General features: G+C 29.1%; 1 protein-coding gene across 3 annotated transcripts in view; it reads right to left on the bottom strand.

Annotated features, from left to right (window-relative positions):
• Uba1 (ubiquitin-like activating enzyme 1) overlaps nucleotides 1-25,550 on the bottom strand; it is a 77,164-nt gene that overhangs the window by 4,300 nt on the left and 47,314 nt on the right. For all 3 annotated transcript variants that reach the window (XM_067277930.1, XM_067277932.1, XM_067277931.1), the window contains exons 4-20: nucleotides 25,018-25,149; nucleotides 24,824-24,930; nucleotides 22,854-22,944; nucleotides 22,650-22,782; nucleotides 16,421-16,518; nucleotides 13,447-13,593; nucleotides 13,214-13,381; nucleotides 12,826-12,927; nucleotides 10,335-10,415; nucleotides 9,602-9,754; nucleotides 9,308-9,473; nucleotides 8,348-8,430; nucleotides 7,699-7,812; nucleotides 7,570-7,634; nucleotides 4,651-4,699; nucleotides 2,053-2,199; nucleotides 1,428-1,502 (exon numbers count right to left, since the gene is read on the bottom strand). In XM_067277930.1, coding sequence (XP_067134031.1) covers nucleotides 1,428-1,502; nucleotides 2,053-2,199; nucleotides 4,651-4,699; nucleotides 7,570-7,634; nucleotides 7,699-7,812; nucleotides 8,348-8,430; nucleotides 9,308-9,473; nucleotides 9,602-9,754; nucleotides 10,335-10,415; nucleotides 12,826-12,927; nucleotides 13,214-13,381; nucleotides 13,447-13,593; nucleotides 16,421-16,518; nucleotides 22,650-22,782; nucleotides 22,854-22,944; nucleotides 24,824-24,930; nucleotides 25,018-25,149 — 1,911 coding nt within the window. The remainder of the gene's footprint in view (nucleotides 1-1,427; nucleotides 1,503-2,052; nucleotides 2,200-4,650; nucleotides 4,700-7,569; nucleotides 7,635-7,698; nucleotides 7,813-8,347; nucleotides 8,431-9,307; nucleotides 9,474-9,601; nucleotides 9,755-10,334; nucleotides 10,416-12,825; nucleotides 12,928-13,213; nucleotides 13,382-13,446; nucleotides 13,594-16,420; nucleotides 16,519-22,649; nucleotides 22,783-22,853; nucleotides 22,945-24,823; nucleotides 24,931-25,017; nucleotides 25,150-25,550) is intronic.

Below are 25,550 nucleotides of genomic sequence, written 5' to 3'. Positions count from 1 at the left end.
AACAAAGTCAATCGACCTACAGAATAGCGAATAAAAGCTAAGATCGCTGGAAAATCGAATATAACGCAAAATAATCGAAGTTTTTGATTAATTACACCGAAAGGCGTATAACTGCATGGGAAGGGTTAAGGACATTCACCAAAATATAGGGAGTTTAAGTGAAATTAAAAATTCATTAGAGAGGTCGAGGCCGAAGTTTTAAACGCAAAGATGTGTATGTCAGACGTTCGGCGCCGCCTTCCCGTAAGCCTAGAAGTTCGACAATGGCATTTGAGAAGTCAGTGAAATCATGCTTGACATTCCAAATGCCATTGCCAAACTTCTAGGCTTACAGGAAAAAGGTGCCGAACGTCCGGCATATACATTTTTGCATTTAAAACTTCGGCCTCAACCTCGCTAATACCTAAATGAAAAGTTTAAAAAATTAAACATGCAGACATTATGACATAGACACATGTCATTGTGAGGTAGAATTGGCTTTAGTCCCCAACACTACTAATTTCTAGTAGCAAGTAATGATGTAAAAAAACAAAGTAAATGTTACTTTCTGAGCTCAGTCACTTGTTACATTGCTGCCTACTTACACGACTATGTGTGCAATAGGGATGAATCGGTCTCGGTTACTGAATCACAGTTCAAATTTTCAAAAAACTAAAATGAAGCTTAATACTATTTAATGGGTCAAATTTCATATCAGTCAAAATTTAAACAAAATAATTTGTTTATTAATTTGCAAATTTTTTTGTGTAGCAAACTTTAAAAAATTTTCCTTGATTGTCTTGACTAAATAGATAAGCTCTATTATTTTATAAACATTTTTCCTTTTTCATTTTTTTTGCAGATACTTTTAAAGTACATTTTAAACAGATATTTTAAAATTTATAATAAAGTAAAACCACAAATACGGGTGTGTTAAAAGAACAAACAACAAAAGTGAAAACTAAAAAATTGGGCATTGAAATAATTTCTTTAGAAAATAAATTGCACAACCATTGTCAAAGAAATTGTTTTCAAGCATCAAAAAGTCTTAATATGCTGTTATAAAAATTCATAGTATTGGCAATAATGCCTATTGTGTTCATGTTCAACTTTAATTTTATATGCTATCCTGTGATGATGTGCTTAAAGGTTTTATCTAATCTAAAAAAAATTACATTAATTTATCAGTTTAGTGTTAGTGTTATGCATAATTATATGGTACGCTTATTTATTTGTAAGATATATTTAAAATACTTTATTTTCTATGGTAAGGTGCAACAAATTTCAGGAAAATTTTGTATGTAAAATTTATATTCTGGAGAAATTTTGGGTCATGAAAATATTCTGCATATATCTGCTATTATAATGTTCACAAGTAGTTAAAATAATCAATAATTGAAGATACATAGAATTAAAATTTAAGATATATATTTACATTAAAAACTTACATTATTAACATTAAAAACAAGAGGATGAGGACATCTTTTGGGACCTGACCAGAAAGGAGCACCAGAATTTGTCAGCTGTAATATATTTTTTTGGTTTATAAATTTTATCTTAATCATTTCAAATTTACTCAATATAACACTAGTTTTAATCATACAAAATATACTATATTAATACCAACAATTTATTAATAAAATTAAGATTATTATTTGCAAAAGTACAACATAGTTTTTCTATATTACATTTAACCCTTTTCAGAGTAGTTATAAGTGATAAACTTTCAATGAGCAGTATTAATGTTAGCACAAGATAGTGTCTTAACTGTCATTAGACCATCATCTTGTACTAAGATTAATTAATTATAATCAATTAATACAATTATTAAATTTTATTAATTGGATTAATGATCTGGGGAATTTTTGATTCCAAATTCCAATTCGAAATCAAAAATTTCCCCTTTCAAACTTAAATTGCAGAACCAAGTAATGAACACATCTGACTGAATATTTTTCAATACAGAAGTATATTGGCAATTAAATACAAGCTTCAAATTAAAAGATTTCAAATACAGGAAATAAGAATGAATAAAAAAAACTGTTTTCAAAACAACAATTAGGAAAAACTTACCTGTTCTGGTGGAAAATTGTATAAAAGTTGCTTTATTTGATTGTGGTACTGTTCTTGGAAATATATACGTGCCCACCTAATGCAGTCTTCAAAGTTATTAGCTCTTTCATCCACCAAAATCCTCTTCACTGATTCCAGTATTTCCAACTAAAAATAATAGTATTTGAAGGTTCAAATTCAAAATTAGTAAAAGATGGAAAATTTGTTTAGCTAATTTTCATAGCACAGTAGAAACTTAATCTTTTTTACCATTTTCTTGAAAAACACATTAAACTTCAGAATACATAGAATCCATTCCTAAAAAATCATGCCAAAACATACAAGTACATGTGTACTGTACTGTACATACATTCAGAATGGATAAATTGAATGCAAACACACTACCAGAATAAAAGCTTCCGTGAAACTTATTTCATAAATATAATGTACAATGTTCAACATCTCTAGATACGTTTTACACAAACTACTGAGCTGTTTTTTGAAAGTAATCAAAAATATTTGTTTACTGTTGAGAATTTGATTTGTTTTCATCACTGCAGTTTCTAAGTTTGAAACAAACATTTTTTTTTTTGGTATAGAAATACCTCTTTTTGTGTTCTACACTTGTTGCCATAAATGTCTGGGTTTGTACCTGCACAGGAATACCGCATCCAGATTCACTCAAGTTCTTTATTGCCGTACAAAGGTGCAAGCCCGGTACCGCATCCAGACTACAGAATCTATATTGAACTTTGAAATTGTAATAGCAAGTAGAGTAAAGCAATATAAAGTAAATTTTCAGAGTCCAACAATGATTGCCAAGGCACCAAATCTATAGAATATGGTGTCCTCTCAATATCAGTATGACAAGATATAACAATTCATTGAATTACTGATTGGCTCTTCTGACCATTTGGACATTAAATACAGTACATTTCTTTTCCAAAAATTATTATTTGAGTTGAAAATTCATCTAAAAAGGTCTGGGTTTGGTGTGTTGAATCTGAAAAATAAAGTCAAAAGACACTAAATGCCATTAACATTGAAGATGTGAGGAGACCGATAGAAAAAAAAACATTAAAATTTCTAGTTTCAAAGAATTTATGAAATTAGACACTGTTACAAATTTTATATTAAGAGAATCTTTCCAAATCTCATTTTTACACTGTGCTAGCTACCTTTCATAGGCTTTTCAAGTATGTTTTTCTTATAAATTTTCCAAAGTGAATAAACAAACAATTGATAATTTCATTTAAGAAATAAAGTTTATTTTTCTTATCAAGTGTAATTCAAAGTAAAAAATTAATAGAATAAAGCATATTCTGAAAATATTAAAACTTTTTTGATGACTAAGTGTTTCTAAAACACATTACTGGATAGAAATTGTATCATTCAGGGTGGGGAAAGTCTAAAAACTTTAAACATTTGAAAAAAAAAGGAAAAATTATCAGAACGAAATGCAGTTTGTGTGGTTAAGTTTTGTCAGTGTGTTTTTTGTCGACAGGGGAAAAAATTAGTTTCAAAAGAAACCAATAAGCGTGCAGGGATTATTCTGGAAAATTAGAAACTGAACTATTTCCCCAATTTAAAACTTTTTTTGACTCTTCAAATTATTACCACCAGTTTTACATAATTAATGCAGGTGCTGGTCGCCTTAGTTTGGAGCCTGAAAAGCAAAAGTGACACGTTAAGCCGTCACTTAAAAAATAGGAATCATTTTTTAATGAATAATTCCAAACACCACATTTGATCACAATACTTAAACAGTATCTCACAGATTCTATCATGTCCAAAATTTATGCTTCAGTCTACTGGAAAAAAATATCAATGAAAAAAGGTGTCATTCCAAAAAATTCTCAAAATTTTCTGTCAGTTGACACATCTCCAATCTGGAAATGCTGGATGGCATTGCAAGAAAACTACCTTTGATTCTCAATGTCACTTCCTGCTTTCTTTGTTCAAAGTTGCATGACATCATTAGACGTGTGGTGCAAGAGACTCATCACACAGGAGCTCAACATTTTGCTGTTTTTTTTCTAAAGTGTGTTTTGTGATTCAATTTCATGCTAAATGTTGAAATAAGCAGACTAGATTTTATCACTAGTATTGTATTTTTATTGCCACGTTAATAAAAACATCACATGGTGATTTTGGCATTATGCAGTGCAACTCCTGAAAGTAGTGTTGACATACAGAAGAGAACAAATAGACATGTTGAAAATCATTTTTATCATTTTCATGACTTCTAATTATGGGTATTTAAATTCCCAAGTGTTTTGATCACATCCTTCCACATTGTTAGAACTGAAAAATGCTATTCACTGTGAGGTAAAATCTATCCAGACATGCTGCACTCTGCAGATATGGACGTTGTTACTTCAGTGAATTGTGTTATATCCTGCAACAGAGGTTGTGTTGAACACTTGTCTAATAAATACACTGAAAGTCATTTTCATTGTCATTCACATTTCTTTTGTATCTCAAATGCAACCTATTAGTAATTTTTGAAACAAATTTTTCTCCAACAAAATCCCTGTATTGACAATACTTACTATGCAAATTGCATTTCATTCTGATTAAACATTCATAAAAGAAAGAAAAACAAGAAAAACTACTCACTGGCTGATTCCCAGGTAGTCTGATCGTTCTGTCAATAAACTGTTGATCACTGAAAAAAATTTTACCAACTTTAAACCTCATTCTCAACTTTATGCTCATATTTCAAAGTAAAAAAATTTAATTATTTCAAAAATAATAAATTACAGAAACAAAATATAATTTCAATTATAGTAAACACTACAAACAAAATTTTTATAGTTGAAAATTTTTTTTTTATTTACAGTGCAATCTCATTACAACAAACTTAGATTTTCTCTGGTTAACTTCCATAGGAACTCATAACTATCAGTTGTACAAACATTTATAGTTAACTTTGTTTAATTTTGCCCATTCAATTAGCTTAAATAGTAAAATTCCTGCAATTTTCACTTCACTAGAACAATCTCATTACAACTTTCCCTCTTTTCACTATTGTCTTCAATTCTTTCCCTGTATCCCGGGAAAATGTAACTAGATTCAGATACACTAACCTCGAGAAGAATCAAAGTTGTAGATATAGATACAAAAACAGGAATTTATGCCATTTTTGTTTTATCATCTATCTTAAGCTACTTTGTGTGTAACGTGTGGACAAATTTTAGGTAGATTTTTCATTCTCTAGCAAGACTAGTCTGTAACTGCATGTACTACTATATTGGAATTTACTCTCACTAAAGTGATGTTAGAATAACTCTGAAGAGACTCATTGTTCATTTTCACTGGAGAGTATTTTAGTGTAGAGAACTGTCTAGAGAAGGGCTTCCCAATCAATCTGTAGTAATCCCTTAGGGGTAAATCAATAAAACTTTGCAGATATAAAAAGTTATTTAAAAATATTGAAAATTTACATATAACACATAATTTATCACATACATAATACTGAAGGGATCAAATGAAAAAAATTTTCCTAAAAGAGATTGAAGCACAAAAAAAAATTACAATGCTTTAAACCAGAGGTTCCTAAAGTTGATATAAGTGAACTTGTCACGACAAGACAACCAGTTGCTGCAGTTGTTATTGCATTAATGAAAAATCCATAAAACATCCATACTATCACCATGTTTTTTTCTTCAACTTACTCAATTCTATTAATGATACAACTTAAGAAGTCGAATGTTCAGGTAATTCGTTTCAGAAATGTTTAGATTCCTCTCATTTTTTCTAAGAATAGCATTTTTTGTCATCCTCATAGTACTCTTCACAGAACAATCCACAATCAAAGATAAATTAATCACAGTATTTCACATTAAAATTGTCCACTTTAATAAATAAAATTCAAGCATTTTTGAAAAAGTCAGAAAAACTTCAAGAAGTTTAATTCCACAATTCCAGGAACATTTCATATTAAATTAATAGAGTATCATCTGCTCCAATCAGAACCTTTTCCTTCACTCAGCATTTTAGTACACATGCTGAATGAAACTACTTCGAGCATGAAAATTATTCAAAAAATAGCCAGACAAGTCTATACCCAAGTGCTGTTTACCCTACAACTCTAGCTAGACAACCAATACCCTAACAAGAGCCAAGATAAGTCTTGCTAGACTAGTCTTGGTAACCTCCAGAATATATGAAGCTCAAATCAGAGCAAATCTAACTGAAAGTCTACTGTAAACACAGCTTTATTCTTAACTTCAGACATGAGGATAAACTGCATTGAGGGACAACCAAGAGGAAAATGTCATCTGGTTCTAGTTCACAAGTAAGTCCTTATGGTATAGGAAACCAAAAATACAGGAAGGTTGATTCAGAGACAAAAAAATTTACAAATTCTAAACTATCTCCCAAACCACACCAATATCCTTTGGAATCCTACAATTATTCTACAAACCCTTCAGCTGTCGCATCCTGTGAATAGCAATGTGCTGAAATCCCCTTCAGAACAATCTATCTAAAAAAAGTATTCATGTGTATTAGCTGTTCTGTGTTCTATTTGCACATGCAATACTACCTACAATAATTATGATTAACATTGGCAAAATAAAATGCTCAATCTGTCTCTCTAATCCAAACAAACACTTTTGGTAGATTTGCTAACCAGAAATTGCTGTGAGATACATCTACCAAAAGTGTTTGTTTGGATTACAGAGACAGATTAACATTGGAATCTACTATACAGCAAGCTGATTATATATTATTACATTTTATTTCGCTTTATTTACATCTTTCATTTGTTGTTCTGTTTAATTAAGTTGTTGAATTATACCAAGAGTTGGAAATCAGATGACTCCATAGTTAAATTTGAAACAGAAATGACTATGAAATCATTTAAAGAAGTCAACTTTTCAATGCATTAAAACACAGATCCCATTATGTTTTACAATTGAATAAAATAACTGCTTTCTATATATTACATCACTATTTACATGAATACATGCACAGTATACAACAGCTTGTTTCAATGATTATTGATAAATTAATCTGAAACACAGCTTAGAAGACTACTATCTATTCTATTGTGCATGTCTAATGCTGCTTAACTTTGAACATATCATTCCACTTTTATGTTTTATATTTAAAGCTAGCCACAAGTATAATATGAAAGTTGGGCGATGATTAAACAAATATTAAAAGAATTTTAATTGCAAGTTAATATTTTTATTTAGAAATTACAGTAATTTTGTTTTAATACATCTAGGACCCTTTTGAGTATCATCTATTGCCCAGACAAGATTTATGAAACAAGTTATACTACAGTCTTTTATATGAGTATAGAATTAAACATGTCTTTTTAATCAAAAAATTACTGTAATTTAAATTCTATATTGAACACAGAATTTAAAATTAAATATACAATTTATATTAAATTTCTCCAATTCAAACAATTAATTGTAATTTTAAAAAATTTAAACCTAATCTGCTGTTTAAAACTACTATTCAATAAAATACAGCAAGATTAAATCACCTTTGTCTTTATATGAAGTAATTAAAAAAACTTACTTTAAATAATGAACTACATTTTCCGGTGCCTGTCTGAATAAGCCTTCAAACTCGTCTCTTGCCCACTATAAAAAAGTTATATATAAGAATCTTGAAGATTAAACCTATTTTATGCTATTTAATACAGACCTGTAATGTATGCTCAATAGCATTTGGAAAATTTCTTAAAGTACAAATTGGAATGGACTTTTCTGGAGGATCTTGAGATGATGAATATGATTCAGTAAGAAAAGGAATGACAACCTAAGAATTTCATAAAGAATTATTTTATATATAAAAACAAGTAATAAAAACTAAAATTAAAATCAAATACTTAAAATACGCATTAAGAATCTATACATTGCAAAATCCTAATTCATAATTTTCCATGAGAGCATAAAATTTATGCCACATTCATTTATCGAAACACACAAAAACTGACTTATAATCTATCATCGTCATTATTATCAACTTGTCTCTATTATATATATACATTGATATGACCTATAGTAACAAAAATGTACTGTACATTATGATTATGTTGAATATAAGTAAATGATTTTAAATCCATCTGTTTTAAAATGTAACAAAGTACTAGTAAAGCTTGCATTGTCAGCCAAAAATCAATTATTAATTATAAATATCGAAAATTGATTTTGTAAGATACTTTTCAACAAGAAACATGCTCTCTGATTTACTTTTGCAATGTTAATCATGCTTTAAAACAGTATATAAAAATTTTAAAATTACACTATAAAAAACTAATCTATAACCTTTGTTTAAGATGTTCAATACTGACCTGTACATTTCCTTTTGTACCCAAAGTGCCAGACTCCAGCAGAGGTTTACGATAATAAACACACCTTCTGTCAATGTAAGTTCCTAAAAGTAATTGGTTTTCTTTTATAAATCACTATTTCAAATGTCATTCTAATTTTAGTCATGGCTTTAAGAAAAAAAAATTTTAAACAACAAATGTCTTTTCAACGTAACTTAAATATCTTAGATTTTTATGTTAATGAATTGTTAAGTGAAAATTTTGTGCAGCTTGATACAGAAATTACAGAAGAGAGTGACCACCAACAGTAAAGCATGGTTCACAGCATCAATGGAGTAAATCATGTACATTTTACAAGATGCCACGCATCTTGCGTCCAGCTACAGCAGCAACTAGGTCCCTCTAATGCCTTTGATGTTCTGATTCAACTACACATTTTATGATGTGAAACATTTGTTCTTTCCTCCCTTTCATCAAGTTTTGTCAATTTTTTTTGAAACACCCACTATATAGTATATATCACTAAATTAAATACTTTAAAATTCATTCTGTACTTATTGTTTACTGCTATTTGATTCACTAACAAATGTGATCGTCAGGACATGCAACAAGAAATGATTAAAAAGTAAGTTCATTGCATTTATTATGAACAGCACAATAGTTAAACATAATTATTTCTGAACAAGTTTAACTTTCCTAATGTAAATATAATATAAAAGGTTGAAACTATTGTAAGTTAAAGTGTTGATTGCAGTTTGTTCTTTTGCTAGGTTCTTTCCACTATCTCAGGAGAAGATTAGTTGTATTAGGATTTTTTACAAAGCAACTAATCATAGATGTTCTTTATTAACAAAAGAAACTCAAATTTTTATTAAAATGTAAGAAATAATGCAGGATCTATTTTTAAATTTATATTAAAAACTGTTTTTTAAAGTGTTATTAAAATCATCTATAATAAATAAAATTTGCTTTTTAACTTACTTGCATCAACATTATCCAATGCATTTGCTACTCCATCTAAAGATTCAAAAAAGGAATCATTGTAGACTTGTTCAGTATCTGGTCCAACTCTATTTTGATGAGGAGTAATATGAATGTCAGGATTCATTTTCAAAATGGCATTTGCAGCAGTTTCAGATTTCATAGCCTAAAGAATTAATTTTATTTAATAATTAACATTAAAAATTCTAAGTATCACTTTTTTTTTCTTCTTATAATTTTGCAAAACAGTAATTTTTAATATAATTTCACAATTTACAACTAAAGAAAACTTACACCAACATTCCACTGTCTGAATAAAAATTGCCTATTTAAATTTGATCTTTCAATGGTATCCATATCAGTGACATAGATCATTCCATCACCAGAAGCAATTCCCATCATTGCAAAATTTTTTAAATGTTCACATCCTATTGCACCCGATCCAACCTATAAATTTAAGATTAAATTTTTATATCAAAGAAATGTAATAAATTTTTTGTAAACACACTAAAATTTCACACACACAAACACTTAAGTTAGTAAACTTTCAATAGGTGAAGTACATAAACTTATAAGTTTGAAAAACAAATAATATAAAACCATTATGTATTTCTTAAAGCTGAACATTTCATTGTAATAAACAGTAATTTATTCTGTTCATTATTAAAGTGTCCGTCCTTCAAAGTTTATTCCAGAGAAGTGAAATTATGCTATTCCACAATTAAAAAAAAAACCATTTATAGCTAAAATTCTGGAATTATACAGCTGACAAGAGTACTGATGTATACACAAAAAACTTAAGTACTCTAATTTAAACAACACATTTTTGGTTTTCTATTGATTGAAACTCATTCTAAAAAGGCAAAAATGACTATTCTCCAAATTTGTTTAGTAAAGGGATTCCATTAACTGATGTAGAATAAGACTAAAAAAACCTAAATGTTATATCAAATATTTAAAATTACCATTAAAAAATTGTTTAAATGTTACAATAATTTTCATAAATATAAATTTAATGAATACTCACAACAAAATATTTTAAGGATGAAAGTTTTTCTTGAAAATCTCTTCCAAATACTGCTATTTGTGAATCATATCTACTTCCAAGCTGTAAATAAGTGAAAAAAGTTGATCAATTTTCCAAAAATTTCATTTTAAAGTAAACTCAAAAATTTGATAGTTTTATACCTAGAATAATAATACTACATTTGTTAAATTGAAATGTTTTTACACAAAAAAAAAAATGTGAAAATTCTTTTAACTTCAATTTTGAAGCAATATTTTGTTTTTTGTAGCAAGTAGTATATTTTTGATAGTTATTGACAATCAATGAATAATAATCACAATTCATTGAATATTGGAACAGACAACTGGATCATTTTATATTAGTCAGAATTAATAGATCTTAAACCATTCTTCTTTGTTTAATATTTTTTTCAAAAAGTTTTATACTAAAAAAAGTCGTCAGAACAAATTTACTTTTATAAAAAAATATTTTTCTTGTAGAAGTAAATTTGTCCCGAGAATTTTTAAAAATGTATTTATTAATTATATCACCTTGCCACCGCCAGAGGACTATTTTTGACCTTTTTGCATTTGGAGACAAACGAGTAGCCTACAATAAGAGGTTGACTCCACCGTGGAATCACCATTACCTGAAGTGAATGTGAAATGACAGAATAAACCTAACACATCCCATATGTATACCAAGAAATATATATATATATTTTTTTGTAAAAGTTTTATGCCTCAAGAAGTACTATTTTAATAACAATTCGCCATTTATTATCATCATCATTCAAATGGATCAATAAAATAAATAAATGACTATTTTCATAAATGAGAAAAATAAAACAAGGTCTTAAATTTCAGAACTGAATTCATTACATTACAAAGTATAAGTTCATTAATCTAGTACCTGATAATACAGAACTGTGGGATGATAATCTGGTATGCTAGTATTCTGCAAACCGTAATGTTTTAACACTGGTTCAGTAATATGCATGACTGATGTATTTTATTTTCCACAGGCCAATGTGAGAACAGCATACCTAAACAGCTCTCTCATACTCTGAGCACGTTATGTAAATAACAGAAGCTACACAAGATTCACATCTGAAAAATTACTGTATCCACATTTACGTACTGTACAAATTGCATTCATTAACATTTTTGCAAGTTTTCCAATCAATCAATCTTAATACAGAATAGTTAGGCACTAATAATCTATTATGTATATCAAATTAAGCACACATCAAACTGCTGGTACATTACAATATATAAAACTTTTTTTGGATTTACTTCAAACTTATTAAAATTATATAATAATAAAATGCCAATCCAATAATCTAGGAATTTTTCTGATCTGGAATAATTCTAGTCCCCAGATTATTGAACTTCCACTGTAGATGCCTTCAAATACTTTTTGGATGAGATCCTTTACAAACTCACATAAGCCAATCTAAATACCAAGAACTAGTGCCCTATTCTGCCATCAAATTCCAATCATATTATAGTAAGACAGTGAAGTTATTCTGTTATATGACTTGAAGGAACCTTAATACTTGAATCGTTAGCATTAATCTCTTACAAACACTTAAACCAACTTGTTCTCAAATACTTGGTACAGCTAGGTACCAAAAAGGGGTTCTTGAAAATCAAATTCATAAACCTCAAGAAAAGCACTTCACATCTTGGCTGGAAAATGTGATCTATGTATACTAGTTAGTTAATAACTACTCATAATCCATACAAAACAAATTGATGGCATGTTACCTTACTCTCATTGTTTTCAATAAATTACATTCATTGCTTAGTCAAAAACTGTTCTTGGAAACACATTCAATTCTTAATTCTGGCCTTGATTAGTTACAAACAAAGATTAAACTAGTCTTTGTTTGTATGTTTCCTCATCACAAGACTTGTTTCTCTTCACTGTTTTCCCAAAAGTGTCATTTTCTGTGGTGACTACTATACTCGAAATACTTGTGCTTATTTTTCTGTAAGTGAACTACTAATTCCCACTTTTGTATCTAAACACGACTTCCGTTTCTCCATTAGACAAGTATCCAGCCTCTAATAAAACTTAACATAGAAAAATCACCTCATTCTCAACCCTGTTTAGGCTCTATTTCTATTTTATTCAGGTTCCATTTAAGATAGGTTTTACAATATTTTATGAAATTAATTTGCTATTTTCAAAATATTAAGTTTATTAACGATTACAAGAGAGATTTTTCAATATTTAACTTTTATGAAACTAATTTTTTCGCTTAAAATATACATTAATATATAATATGCATCTCTTAAATAAACTGTATAGGTTAATATTTGCCCTATAACTTAAATTTTTATTTACGTGAACAATGTAGAAAGTAGATAATTTAAAATTGAACCTATATATACCATATTTTAAAAATTTTATTATTCATTTGATAAAAAAAAATTATTCAATATGTTTATATGAATAACTTTAGGATTATATTGATGCTATTAAGATTTACTTTGAAAAAACTTACAGGAGTAGCAGATTCTTCTTTCACTTTTTGTTCGGGAGGAAGACATTCTAATGCATCAAAATAAAACCACTGTTTAATTGGTCCAAATTTTCCACTGCAAGCCTGTAATTCAAAGACAGTATTCATAAAATTGTAAGAATATTAATAAAATATTACAAGGTAAATATAAATTTAATATATTTAACATTTAATTTTAGAATTCATACGTATTTCAATAAAAACACTTTGAATTTTATTTATTTTTCTTTTTACATTAGAGCTATACATTATTGGATAATACAGATTTGAAGGGGGGGGAAAAATCACAGAAAACTCCCAACTTATATTCAGGCAAACACAATATATCACTATGTTCAAAGAATTTCTGTACATTAAAAAAAAAACATACTTTCATTATTTCTTGTGCTGCAATTCCACCAATTATTGCCTGCATGGGGCATAAGTTTCCAGCAGCTACATATGAAAAGGTTCGCACTAAATCTTCATCAATCTCTTCCACTTGCTGGGCCTGTTTGTTTACTTTGTGACTCAAAGAAACCATTTCATCCGCATCTTTCTAAAAAGCAAATTATATTATTTCGTAACAAATATTCAAAAACTGGTGAGCATTCACAAACTAACCTGATTCCATGGTTTAGGTAATCTATTAAACTGATTTTGAAATAAATCTAAAGCTTGAAAAATAATATGCAATTGAGGTGGTCGTTCCATTTTTGCAAAGTCGGACATTATATATTCAGGTGATTTTAAAGATTCTTCAAGGGGTTTCTGTAAATTTTAATTAAAAATTTATTAAGATTATGAATCATCAATTATTGTACAGAGTTTAGTTTAAACTTAATCCAGTCTTTACTAAATTTCAGTATGTACTTTGACAACTACAGAATTTTTACATTGTAACATTAAACTTGCTTTTGTAAAATGTTTAAGAAAAGCAATGATGATGATAATGTTTTTTTTTTTAATTTTAAAAAAAGGATTTTATTAATGTATAGTCTAAAAAAATAAGCAGTTTATACCACCCATTTAATGCAGGAAATTAAAAAAAAGTCTATTACAAAACAGATTTTATTTAATTTCAACAAAAAAATAATAATAAAATAAAACTTAAGCTTTTATTCTACAACAAAAAAACTTTTATTATGTAAAATTTCAGATAGAGATTGCTTCTTGTTAGTTTTCAATTTTAAATTATGGCACCCAACAATCTTGCAGTTCTCTGTCAAATTCAACATATTTTTAAAATGTTTAGCTTTTGATCAATTCTAAACCCTTTCATTTATACTTTCAAGATAAGTTGTTCTGGTTCATTAGAAGTTTTCTACTTGGCTTTCTCCGTCATAGAAAAAAATTACTTTATGTATGATCAAGTTTCAAAAGAAAACACCACTTAATTTCGTGGTTTTTTCCTTTTGAATTTAAAAACATTTATCACATACAACAATTTGCCTAGTTTTTAAAGACTTTATTATAGTGGTTTCATGTAGTTCAATTTAAAGCATCTATCAATATCCTTTTGTTGCAGCACTTCAAAATCTACATTACACATCTTGTGCATCAAAAGGATTACTGTAAATTTCCAATCATAATACAAAGGGTCTAATATTTAAAATGATTTCGTTCAAATTACTAATATAAAAACTGTTGTGTGTACAAATCCTTATAACTCCTGCAATTTTTGTCCAATCCAGATGAAATTTTGGTTATCTTTGTTTTATATTCTGACAGAAAGCATAAGCCACTTATTTTGCTAAAATATTTATACAATAAATGTTCTATCGATTTTGGATTGGTGATTGCACTTACGTTGCAGTGACCCTGTGACGTTCATGCTCGATGAGGAAATTTCCCCTAAGTTGCATTAAATATTTAGGCAAATGGCACATTTTAAACACACTTCATTAAATTTAAAATAGATAGCCAAATTGAGTCACTTCTATAACAAATTTAAAAAAAAAAAAATCTTTCTGTAGTGATCACATGACGTTCTATTATCAATCGGAAGTAACAATCTAATGAGCCCATTATTTAGTTAGATGAGCGATAACACTTTCTAATGTAGATACAATTTATCTTTGTTTTATCAATGTGGAATTAAGAAATGATTTTATCAAGGGCTGCAAAAACACGTTTTGCAGCTCTTGATAAAGCCACTATTGTTTTGATGATTGCATCATTAATCATCAAAACAATATTAAACTGTATTACTAAAGAAAGGTGGCAAGGAAGACAATAGTGTGTTTACTCAGAATTTAGTGTATACAGAAATTTTATGAAGAAATATTTTATTTTTTTTTAATATAAAGACCTAAAACAGTGTGTGTAAATGAATTCTCTGTAACACCTACTTCTTTGGTCCACTTTATGTGAAATTTTGTTTTGTTGCTCTTTAGGTTACACAACAGATATTTCTACAAATTAAATACAGTAGAGACTCGTTAATCGGAACGATTTTCAGTCTGACTGTGTCGTGCCAAATCGAACGTTTTTAATACTAGATTTACTTCTAAAGTATAATTTTCATGTTTTTATATTCTTCAACATATTTACTTTGTTTGTACAAAATGAAGAAATAATTTTAACGATACGATAGCCTCGATTATTATAAAAATTGTCGTTAGGCTTAAAATCGACGAAAATTCAACACGGGGCGACACGCGACGGGAAAAAATTCAACACGAAGCGACACGCAATGGAGAAAAATTTGAACATCGGACAGGTTAATATATTTATTCGTACAGTACATAATTGGTAATCGGAACAAATCACTAATCTGAACAACCCCAGTCCCCAACTGATTTTGATTTTCGGTTCTCTACTGTAGTTTATACTAACAACACTTGAATTTCATGAAATCGCTACTCTTCTCTATTCTTCAATCTCTACTTTCTCATAAAAAGAATTCTGTCATGCTCGACATGGAAATTTCTAGTTTTTTTGAATATTGACACATTCATTCCAAATGACGTTCTGATCAAAACAATTAACCACTCTAATAGTAATCTTCCTCTATTAAATTTTTGCAAGTAATCAGATACACTTAATTAGATCAGTACTATCAAGAGAATGTATTCAGATTGAGAAACACTTTAAAAACACATCTTCAGTTTTCAAATAAAATTCTGATTGGCTTTTTTCACTTGATCAATTACAATAAAAATGTTAGTAGTAAATTTTGTTACCACTGTGTCAAAAATCATCTTCAGATGATCGAAATCCACCCCACATCCTACAAAGACAGTGTGATTCTGTTGTAAAAACATTTATTGCACAAATTCAAAATAAATTTGGGCAATAAACCTTTACAACAGAAATTAAGTCAACATCTTTGAATTTTAATTTACAAAAATCACGTGTTTCTCAATAAACACTATTGCTACAAACATGTTTATTGCAAACTTATGTGCAATCTTAAAAATGTCAGCAATCACAATTTTACATATTTGTTTTTTCAACAAAAAATAAAAAAATGAAGATGGTGAAATTTAAACCAATTGAATTTTGTTATTAAGTTTAATTTGAATAATCCCAAGTAATGCTCTCTGAAAAACAAATTTATATATTATTGCTAAAGATTGATAAATAAGTAACTTACAAATGAGATCGTCTTTGGCATTTTAACTTGAGTAACAATTCCTCCTCTAATATACTCTCTGAAATCTGAAGTTTCACCTATACTGAATGTATATGGACCTATAAAAAAAATTTAATACATGGTTTATAATATAAAAATTTAATACATGGTTTATAATATAAAAATTTAATACAAAATTAATAAAATTTCAGCAACTAAGTGTCCATTTTCTGATGACAAATTCTTAAAAATGAATATTTGCACAATTGAATGATGCGGCATTGTCAACCATTTAACTGAAAATGTAACAACATATGATTTGCGCACACATTTTCTTCACTGAGAATTTCAAGTTTTGGGTATACATAAAATTGATAATCATAGTTATCACTTCTTACAAATTTAGAGTACTTTATGTACAAATATGTATGTACAGTACATTAGGCTCAAAGATTAAAAACACTGAGCAAAAAAAATTACCAGAGTATGTAGCTTCAGGCTGCGACTCCACTAGCGCAAAAATGACCGTAAAAACTTTTAATCACGTGACCTATTTGCATTTGTGTTTGGATTGCTGTGGAGGTCTGGCTAGCGATTTTTTTACGGTTGTATACTGATATATCGATATAAAGGCAATGATTATATTCTACGAGTTTTTTCTGTACTATAATTACAAATGTAGTAAAAATATCATCTTTGCTTTCATAATGTAGTAAAAATATCTTTGCTTTCATAATATTCATATATTCATCTTTGCTTTCATATACAGTCAAACCTGTTTTTATGCGGGGGATAGGGACCGCATTAAAAAAAACGCATAAAAAAAATCTCACGAAACTTCACAAATGGCTGTAAATAATAGTTTTCGCAACACAATTAAAAAAATTTTTTTTTATGCGGTCAACAGGGACCGCATAAAAAAAGTCTCACATAGAAAATAACTCAAAACCGTACGAAATAGAATTTATTGACAACAGATGTCAGCACTTGACTGTATCGTCTGGTCTATCGTCTGTTTTACATATTTTTGTCCAGGTGGTGTTTTGTTGACTTAAAAACTAAATTATTTCATTTTTTGCATATTCATGCAATAATATTACTATAATAAGTGCATTTATGCTATAATAAGTTTATTTAGCTATAATAAGTCAACGTAAGACATGACGAATCGCACGAGACTAGTCGCCAACTATACCGCACAAATTAAAAATTCGCATTAAAAAAAATCGCACAAATAAAAATCGCACATAAAAAGAGCGCATAAAAACAGGTTTGACTGTATATATATTTCTTTCATATTCATATATTCATTCTTATGCTTTCATATTATTTCAGCTTCAGCATATGAATATTCATATGCATCATATTCATATATATATGAAGCTATTCATATATGCTTCAAAACAATATAGTTTCATGTAATGAATCAGCGATGAAACAAAATTGTTCATTATGTCTTTATTTTTTGACTCTTTCCACCTTCCCCTAAGAGGTATTTTTAAAATCACGCTCACCATGTTTGCCATAGTAGGCATTATTTTAAAAAGCCCTCTTGGTCAGATTCACTATGGATGTGGCCAAACAATGGAGGACATACAACCCATTAAAAATACTGTTTTTAATTATGGGACAAACAAGTTTCTCAAGATGGCAGAGTAGAAGTCTAATGTGTTCTCAAGTCTATTATTTGCTGTCTGACTTAAAGTTGTTACTTAAAGTAATGCATAATGTGACAAACTTCATATATACTTATTTAAAACAAACAGTAACAATCTTAGTATTTTTCCAACAGGTTGAACAATAATCCATCACTATTTCCACAAGATAAAAAATGGCAAATTGTGTGATAATACATTGTAGTAATTTTTTTAACAGTCCCAATGCAAATTTTATATCATGGCATTTAAAAAAAAATACCAGAATATATAGTGACTCTTTAACAAGCTTGCGAACTCTGAAAATTTCTAAGTGGTACCTGGAGACAAAATTGTTTTAATCCCTCAGGCTACAAGGTGAATAGCAAAGCCAGTCAAGCAACTTCCCCTTCGGCAAATTTCATCTTTAACAGATTAAGGCAATTTTGGTTGACCGTGTTTGAAGAGTTAAGCAAGCTAGTACTTGTGGCTTGCTTAATTCTGTGGATTGCATTTCTTGTGGCTGTTTCTGTACAACCCCGATGTCTTTTGGTCATTTTAGCCACTCACTAAGCATTTTCATCTTTGAGCCTAATCAGAATTTAATAAATAAAAAAAGGCCATAATCATTCTGCATATTAAGAGTGATATATACAACAGGTTTTTAATATTTGATAGATAATCCTTCCACAAATAAGTGAATTTTAGCTTAACAAAATTAAGCAATGGTTAAAGAGAAAATTAAATAACCATTTTTTTTAAATCTGAAATTCATTCTACTGCAATTCAAATTGTTAATCATTAGGTTGTATTGAGAAAAACTACCTTTCAGTTTAAATGCATGTGGTAAAATGTGAGAAAGTATGTCTAAAAGTGTTGACTCTGGTTCAGTGTGTTTTGGTAGTGTGTGTGTGTGTGTGTGTGTGTGTGTGTTTATGTAGCATAGATTTCCCTGCTTGCATTGATGTGTGTATTTTTGACATTCATGCTCTCTGCAGGGTCTAAACATGTGTATTTAACTAACACTTCTTGAAATAAATTAATTCTGTGCCTATAGTGTCATTAGTTTAATTGTGTTAGTGTTCTCATTGGAACATGTTATACTGTGTATGGTTTCATGAGTGACTGTTATAGAGGCTGAATGATCATCTGTCTAAGCTACTGTGTTCTCATTTATCTGTTTGATATGGTCAAAGATTGTTTGTAAAATGTAATTATTTTCTGATCAACAACCATTCCACTGTAACAAAAGATGTACAGCAGTGGTCAAAAGTAGAGCTACCCTTGACATGTGTTTTAAAAATGCAACCTCTATTTTGTTTACCAACTACTACATAATTAATATTGTGATAGTTGAAAAGAGCACAAAATAGTCAAAATATTCAACTCTGATTTTACAAAAGAAAAAACAAAGTTCTTATATTTTACAGTGTGACAAAAGTAGAGCTACCAAAGGAAGTATGCAGATTTGTCCAGTATTTTTAGGACAAAATATTAGTATTTTGTGGTGTAACCAGAGCTTCTGATCACTGCATCACATCTATGTTCCATTGAACCAACTAAGTTGTCTGGAGCAACGGTCAGCAACTGGTTGTCCGCGAGAAAATTTGGGTGGTCCGTGGAGAAATTTGGACATTGATCAACAGAAGGTTATGCAAAGTAGTACAAAAGAAATGCAAAATGCTTAGTTACTTCTTTCACTTATTGAGGTTTTTTCCATTCGAATCTAAAACCAAATACAAAGTGACTGCATCAATAAATAACGAACAATAAACAATATTGTGAGTGCGATTGTCGTCCTTCGTGGAAGAGCGCTAAGAATCCATAAACTTGTTTCAAACAAGCAGCAATGAACTTTAGGCTTGCATTAATTTGTTATAATTAAACATGCGAGTTTCATATTAATATAGTAAAATTGAACTTTTAAGATCATTATTCTACAGATTTTTTATTGTTTACAAAAATTCATGATAGTGGTCCGCGGGATTCAAAATTGTGAGTTTAGTGTCCGTGAGGTCAGAAAGGTTGCCGACCACTGGCATGGAGGAATACAATTATCAAATGATACCAAACAAAGAATGGTAGATGTGTTTGAAGGAAAAAAGGCCTTTACTGAAATTGATAAAATCTTTAATGTGCATTAACACTGTTGTCGCAAAAGTGGTGAAGTGTTTACAAATATATATTGACCATTTCTGCCAAAAAGTCAGGTAGATCACGAAAAACAACACCACAGCTAAATCATTTGATCAGGTATATGAGTGCAGCCAACCCTTGTTTAACTGCTTCACATATTAAACGAAGTGGGTAACCCAGACATAAGCTTAAGGACTGTATGAAGATGTTTGACTAGTTTTGGATTACATGGGAGATGACCAGCAAAGAAACCACTCATCTCTGCAAAAACCAAAGTTGAGATTAAAATTTGCACACGAACACATCACTTTGGCCAAACAAAAATGGTCCAAGATGTTATGGAGTGATGAATATAAATTCAATGTCTTCTCTAGTGATGGTATACAATAAATCAGATGACCAGTGAACATGAGATATGACCCAAAATACAGACAGTAGATCCTATAATAAAGCATGGTGGTGGCTGCATAATGGTATGAGGATGTTTCTCTGCAAAGGGAATTGGTCCAATTCATAGAATTAATGGATTGAACCATTTATCAGAGCATATTGCAGAATCAAATGCTTCCTAATGAACATTGTTCAATGCCAAGGAAATGGATCTTCCAACAGGACAATGACTCAAAACACAGAGCAAATTTAGTAAAACAATGGTTTTAACAGAAAAGGGTGAATCTTAAGACAGGGCAAGCCCCATTGCCAGACCTTAAACCTCAGAGAATCTTTGGGATGAAGATGAATGCCATATACGCCAGCATACATATTCGAATCCGGATGAATTGTGGTCTACCATTCAAAAAGCATGGTTGAGACTCCCAAATCACTGCTTGACAACTTAGTTGATTCAATGGAACGTAGATATGATACAATAATCAGAAGCTCTGGTTACGCCACAAAATACTAATATTTTGTCCTAAAAATACTGGACAAACTGCATACTTCCTTTGGTAGCTCTACTTTTGTCACAATGTAAAATATAAGAACTTTGTTTTCTCTTTTGTAAAATCAGATTTAAAATAAAATATGTTTGATTCAATTGAATATTTTGACACTTTTTTTGTGGTGTTTTCAACTATCACAACATTAATTATGTAGTAGATGGTGAACAAAATAGAGGTTGCATTTTTAAAACATATGTCAAGGGTAACTCTACTTTTGGCCACTACTGTATATATTTGTGTAAATTTGTCATGTCATGTCTGTTCCAAGTCTTATTATGATGTGTGGTGTGGATGATGAATTCATTTCATTTGTCTATTCAATCCATTGGCATGGTTTTCCAGACTTGACAGTCAGAGTGATTGAACTGTTCCTAAGATGCAGTCCATACTTGGGCCAGTGCTGTGTGTTTGCCAATGGTGACCAATGGGGAGATTGGCAGATTTCTTGAACGAGAGCTGCCTAACCCATGAATAACTATTACACAAAACGGAAATGAATCAATATGATAAAATTTTGTTTTGCAAAAATTTTGTATTTGCAATCTCCTAAACTGCTTTGTATCATCTCAATACCTCATTTTTCCAATTTCACTTGTTCATATCTGTTTATAGAAATGGAACAGGAAATCAAGAATATTTTAGTATTTAAAAGAGTATCTTCTAAACTGCATAGTGGTACCATGCTTACAATAGCAGCTAGGGGTATAGGGTATATGACAATGTGTATTAGCCACACAAATATGGTATAAATATGTGGGCATCAGATTATATGAACTTATTGTCTCGGCAATTTTATCAATACAATTTTAATAGTGCCATCTCCCACAGAAATATTTAATGCTTTTGCATATATGGACAGACAAAAAGCCTACAAGATAAACTACACTTTATGAATTCTCTTCACTCTTCAGAAAATATTAAAATGTCAGTTTGTTTTTTGGAAATTTACCAAATGGATGAGATTAACATTGCTATTATACCACATTTGTTGTTACAAAAATATCCTAAAATTAAGAAAAATAAAAATTATGATTCACATTTTATGCCAATTTGATAAAGATTAAATTAAAATTCTAAAATGATAAAACAAAAGATAAGCCATTGTAATTGTGCATTCAACACACAAGAGAAAAAAAAACTTATTGCACTGACTAAAAATCAATATTAAGCTCTTATTATAAGTTGTATTGTACATTTAATCAGATTTAGTATATGCTTTTATCACCACAAGACTTTCACATTACTCTTGTAACTGACAAAACATTGCAAAATGTTATTCATTCCCATTATAATTTCCATTTTATATCTAAAAAACAACAAAAAGATCAAAAACATGAAATAAATAAAAGAAAACTATATAATCTGATTTCATTAAAAACTGATGCCAATTGTGCCATTAAAATGTACACAGAATATTCTGGTCTATAGATCAAATTATTACTGTTAAAGAATGTTATATTAAATCATAATTCCTTGCAAATAAAATCATCAAAATGTACAGAAGTTTTGTTAATGTTTATATCTTATAGTCACACTTACCTAAAACTTTAATTTTTCTTGGTTCGCAGTTATTTAATTCTACCATTCCTCGAATTTCAGAAAATGTAACATAATCGCCATCTTCAAACCCATGTCTTGTTTCTTCTAAACAGGTAACTACTCCTTCACTATCCTAATTTAAAAAAAGTTTGTTTAATATACAGTAATCATATTAGTTCATCATTTCCAAAAAAAAATCCTTACTCTGCTGATTGATGCTACCATAGCAGAAACAGGTTGCTCTCCATTTGAATCTATTATTGTAAAGTTCTCTCCAAAATCACAGAAAATCTGACTAAATAATTTAAACAATTTTTATAAATAAAGACAGAATTTATTATAAATTTGCATTTTTATTTAAAAAAAAAAAGACTTGATTACTTGAAATGGAAAAAATAAAATTTCAGTTAATAAAATCAGGAAAATCACCATTTTAATAAAATTTTAAAAATTTCACATCACAAACTTACTTAAATTTTATTTATGATTGAATGCATAGTAAAATAAAGCTATTTTTTTCATTTTTCACAAATAGTTAAATTTTGAAAACCCATGAAAGCAATGATAATTTTAAGACAATTTTATTAGAGAACCATTAGAGAGGTTGTGGCAGCAGTTCAAACATTAAACTTGTATGACAAGCAAAGTGCACATTTGACATTTGAACTCCAAGTAAAATACGTTGCGGTGCACGTTCACAACAATATCACACGAGTCAGTGCATGATGTGCACGTCGTGCACTGACTCATGGGATATTGTTGAAAAATGGCAGAAACGTTTAACAATGACAAATGTTACCAGCAAAGGTAAATAAACAAATTAAACTATTTTAAAGTATTTATAGGATGTTTAATAACACTAAATAATTATTTTTAATTAGCATCGTGTCTCCTACCGTATGATAGGACTACCTCATACTTTTGTCAAGGGAAGTAGTGGCTTATGTAAATCCAAAAGCAGCTCAGGAAATTATTTTTAGAAGATTTACAAACATATTACGTTGTTGATGGTAGAAGATGCTGTGGAAGAACAAACCTACTCCTACAGAAGTATGATAAGCTATTACGAAGACAAATATATGTAAATTCTATAGGCACTTCACATCACTTGCAAAAAAATTGAACAATTAAATAATTTCTGGATTAAATTCACCTGTTTCTTTACATTATTATTCATAAATGCTTAAATAATCGTTATTTTAATAAAATACATCATAATTTTAATCCCAAACACAAAAAAATGAAGTTTAAAACCGATCTTCTACTCGCCATGCTAGATGTAGCAAATGCCATTATCAACCTTCTAGAATTGCCAGATGGCGGTGCTCGAATGTCCGACGTTCACATTTTGGGCTGAAGACGACGGCCACAACCTCTCTAATTTATTAAATTTTTCAACAAATTACATATGCATACAGTGAACTCCCATATAACATAAATTCATATAAAAGGATGAAAAAATTACAACTAGTACTCATACAAAATTTAATTTTGTCATCCATAGGTATATGTTTTCGTCTAAACTTCAGATATTTTTTTTCAGTATGCACGGCTAAAATAGCAAATGCTTCTTATAATTTATAACAGGGTATACAATATTTAAAAATTTAGTTACCTGTATTTTGTTTGTTTCTTTTAATAAAGGAAAAATAAAACTTTAAACAAGTTAATTAACACACTGCACATGATAAAATCATAATTGAAACTAATGTACCAGTAAATCTTATTAGAAATATACAATCAGTTCTGAAACTCAGACAAGTTTAAACTTGCCTAAAATCATCTGATAATACATGTCTCATATAATGCAATTTCCTTATAATGTGGAATGTATCTTCCATGTTGTGCAGGAGTTCACTGTACTTGAGAATTAGAAGTGATCTTGTAATTACAATAATTTCAAATAAGATAATTTATTATAAATCTATGTAAATTGAAGTTTTAAATTAAGAAGTCAGAGTATGCAGCAAAGAAATTAATATTTTTAAAATAATATTATCTGGAAATAAAAAGCTGTTTGAAACAATTCATAAGCTTATTTTATTAATAAAAAAGTTAACTATGAAGTGTTTTTAGGTTCTAAAAGTAATAGAAAATATCCAGTATCCTTTTTCAAGTAATGCATTTATAATTAGGCAAGTTATAGTGTGGAAGAAATGAATTTCAATATTTACCCAAATAATCCTTTTGTACTTGCTATAATTAATGCTATATTCAAAGGATGAGTTATGCTTGCTATTTGTAACTGTTCTTCTAATGATGATTCTGTAAGAACAACAACCTGAAAGGTAAAATCAGAACTTTAATCTTTTAAAACCATTCTCTCTCTAGATTTTCTGTTAGAACTTAGTTTTTGGAAGTAACTAACTTTAAACTTTTGTATAATCTCTCTTAATTCTCCGGTGTGTAAACTAACTGAAACGTATGGATTAAGTTCTGCTAGCTTTGAACGGCAGACTTCGGCACGATTTTTTCCAATGTCTTCTTCAGTTAGATAATACTGTAAGTAAATAAGAGTGTTAGTTACTAATTTATGAAAACTGAAAATTGTTTATTTTAAAATTCAGCAAATTAAAAAAAACTTATGTACAGTACAAATCATAATATAAAATGGATTGATAGTAAAAAAAAAATATGAAATCAAAATTCTGCAGGGATGTTGACATTTGGAAGTAATAATTTGGAATCATAAAATGAACATTTTAAATCAAATATTTACAATAATAATTTTTAAAATGTATCATCACTAAAAACACGATGAATGAAAGATCTGAGTAGTTATACAATGCAAGTTAATTTGTGGTGCTATTTACTGTAGTAGTATAGTTTATATATTTTAATTTATACAATAAAACAAAGCAAAATATCTTTAAATATTCATCTTTCAATTCAAATAATTCA

Source organism: Centruroides vittatus, unplaced genomic scaffold, assembly GCF_030686945.1.
Source record: "Centruroides vittatus isolate TY-2023 unplaced genomic scaffold, ASM3068694v2 contig_784, whole genome shotgun sequence".
Lineage (NCBI taxonomy): Eukaryota > Metazoa > Arthropoda > Arachnida > Scorpiones > Buthidae > Centruroides > Centruroides vittatus.
This window is presented reverse-complemented; position numbering and strand designations above follow the sequence as displayed.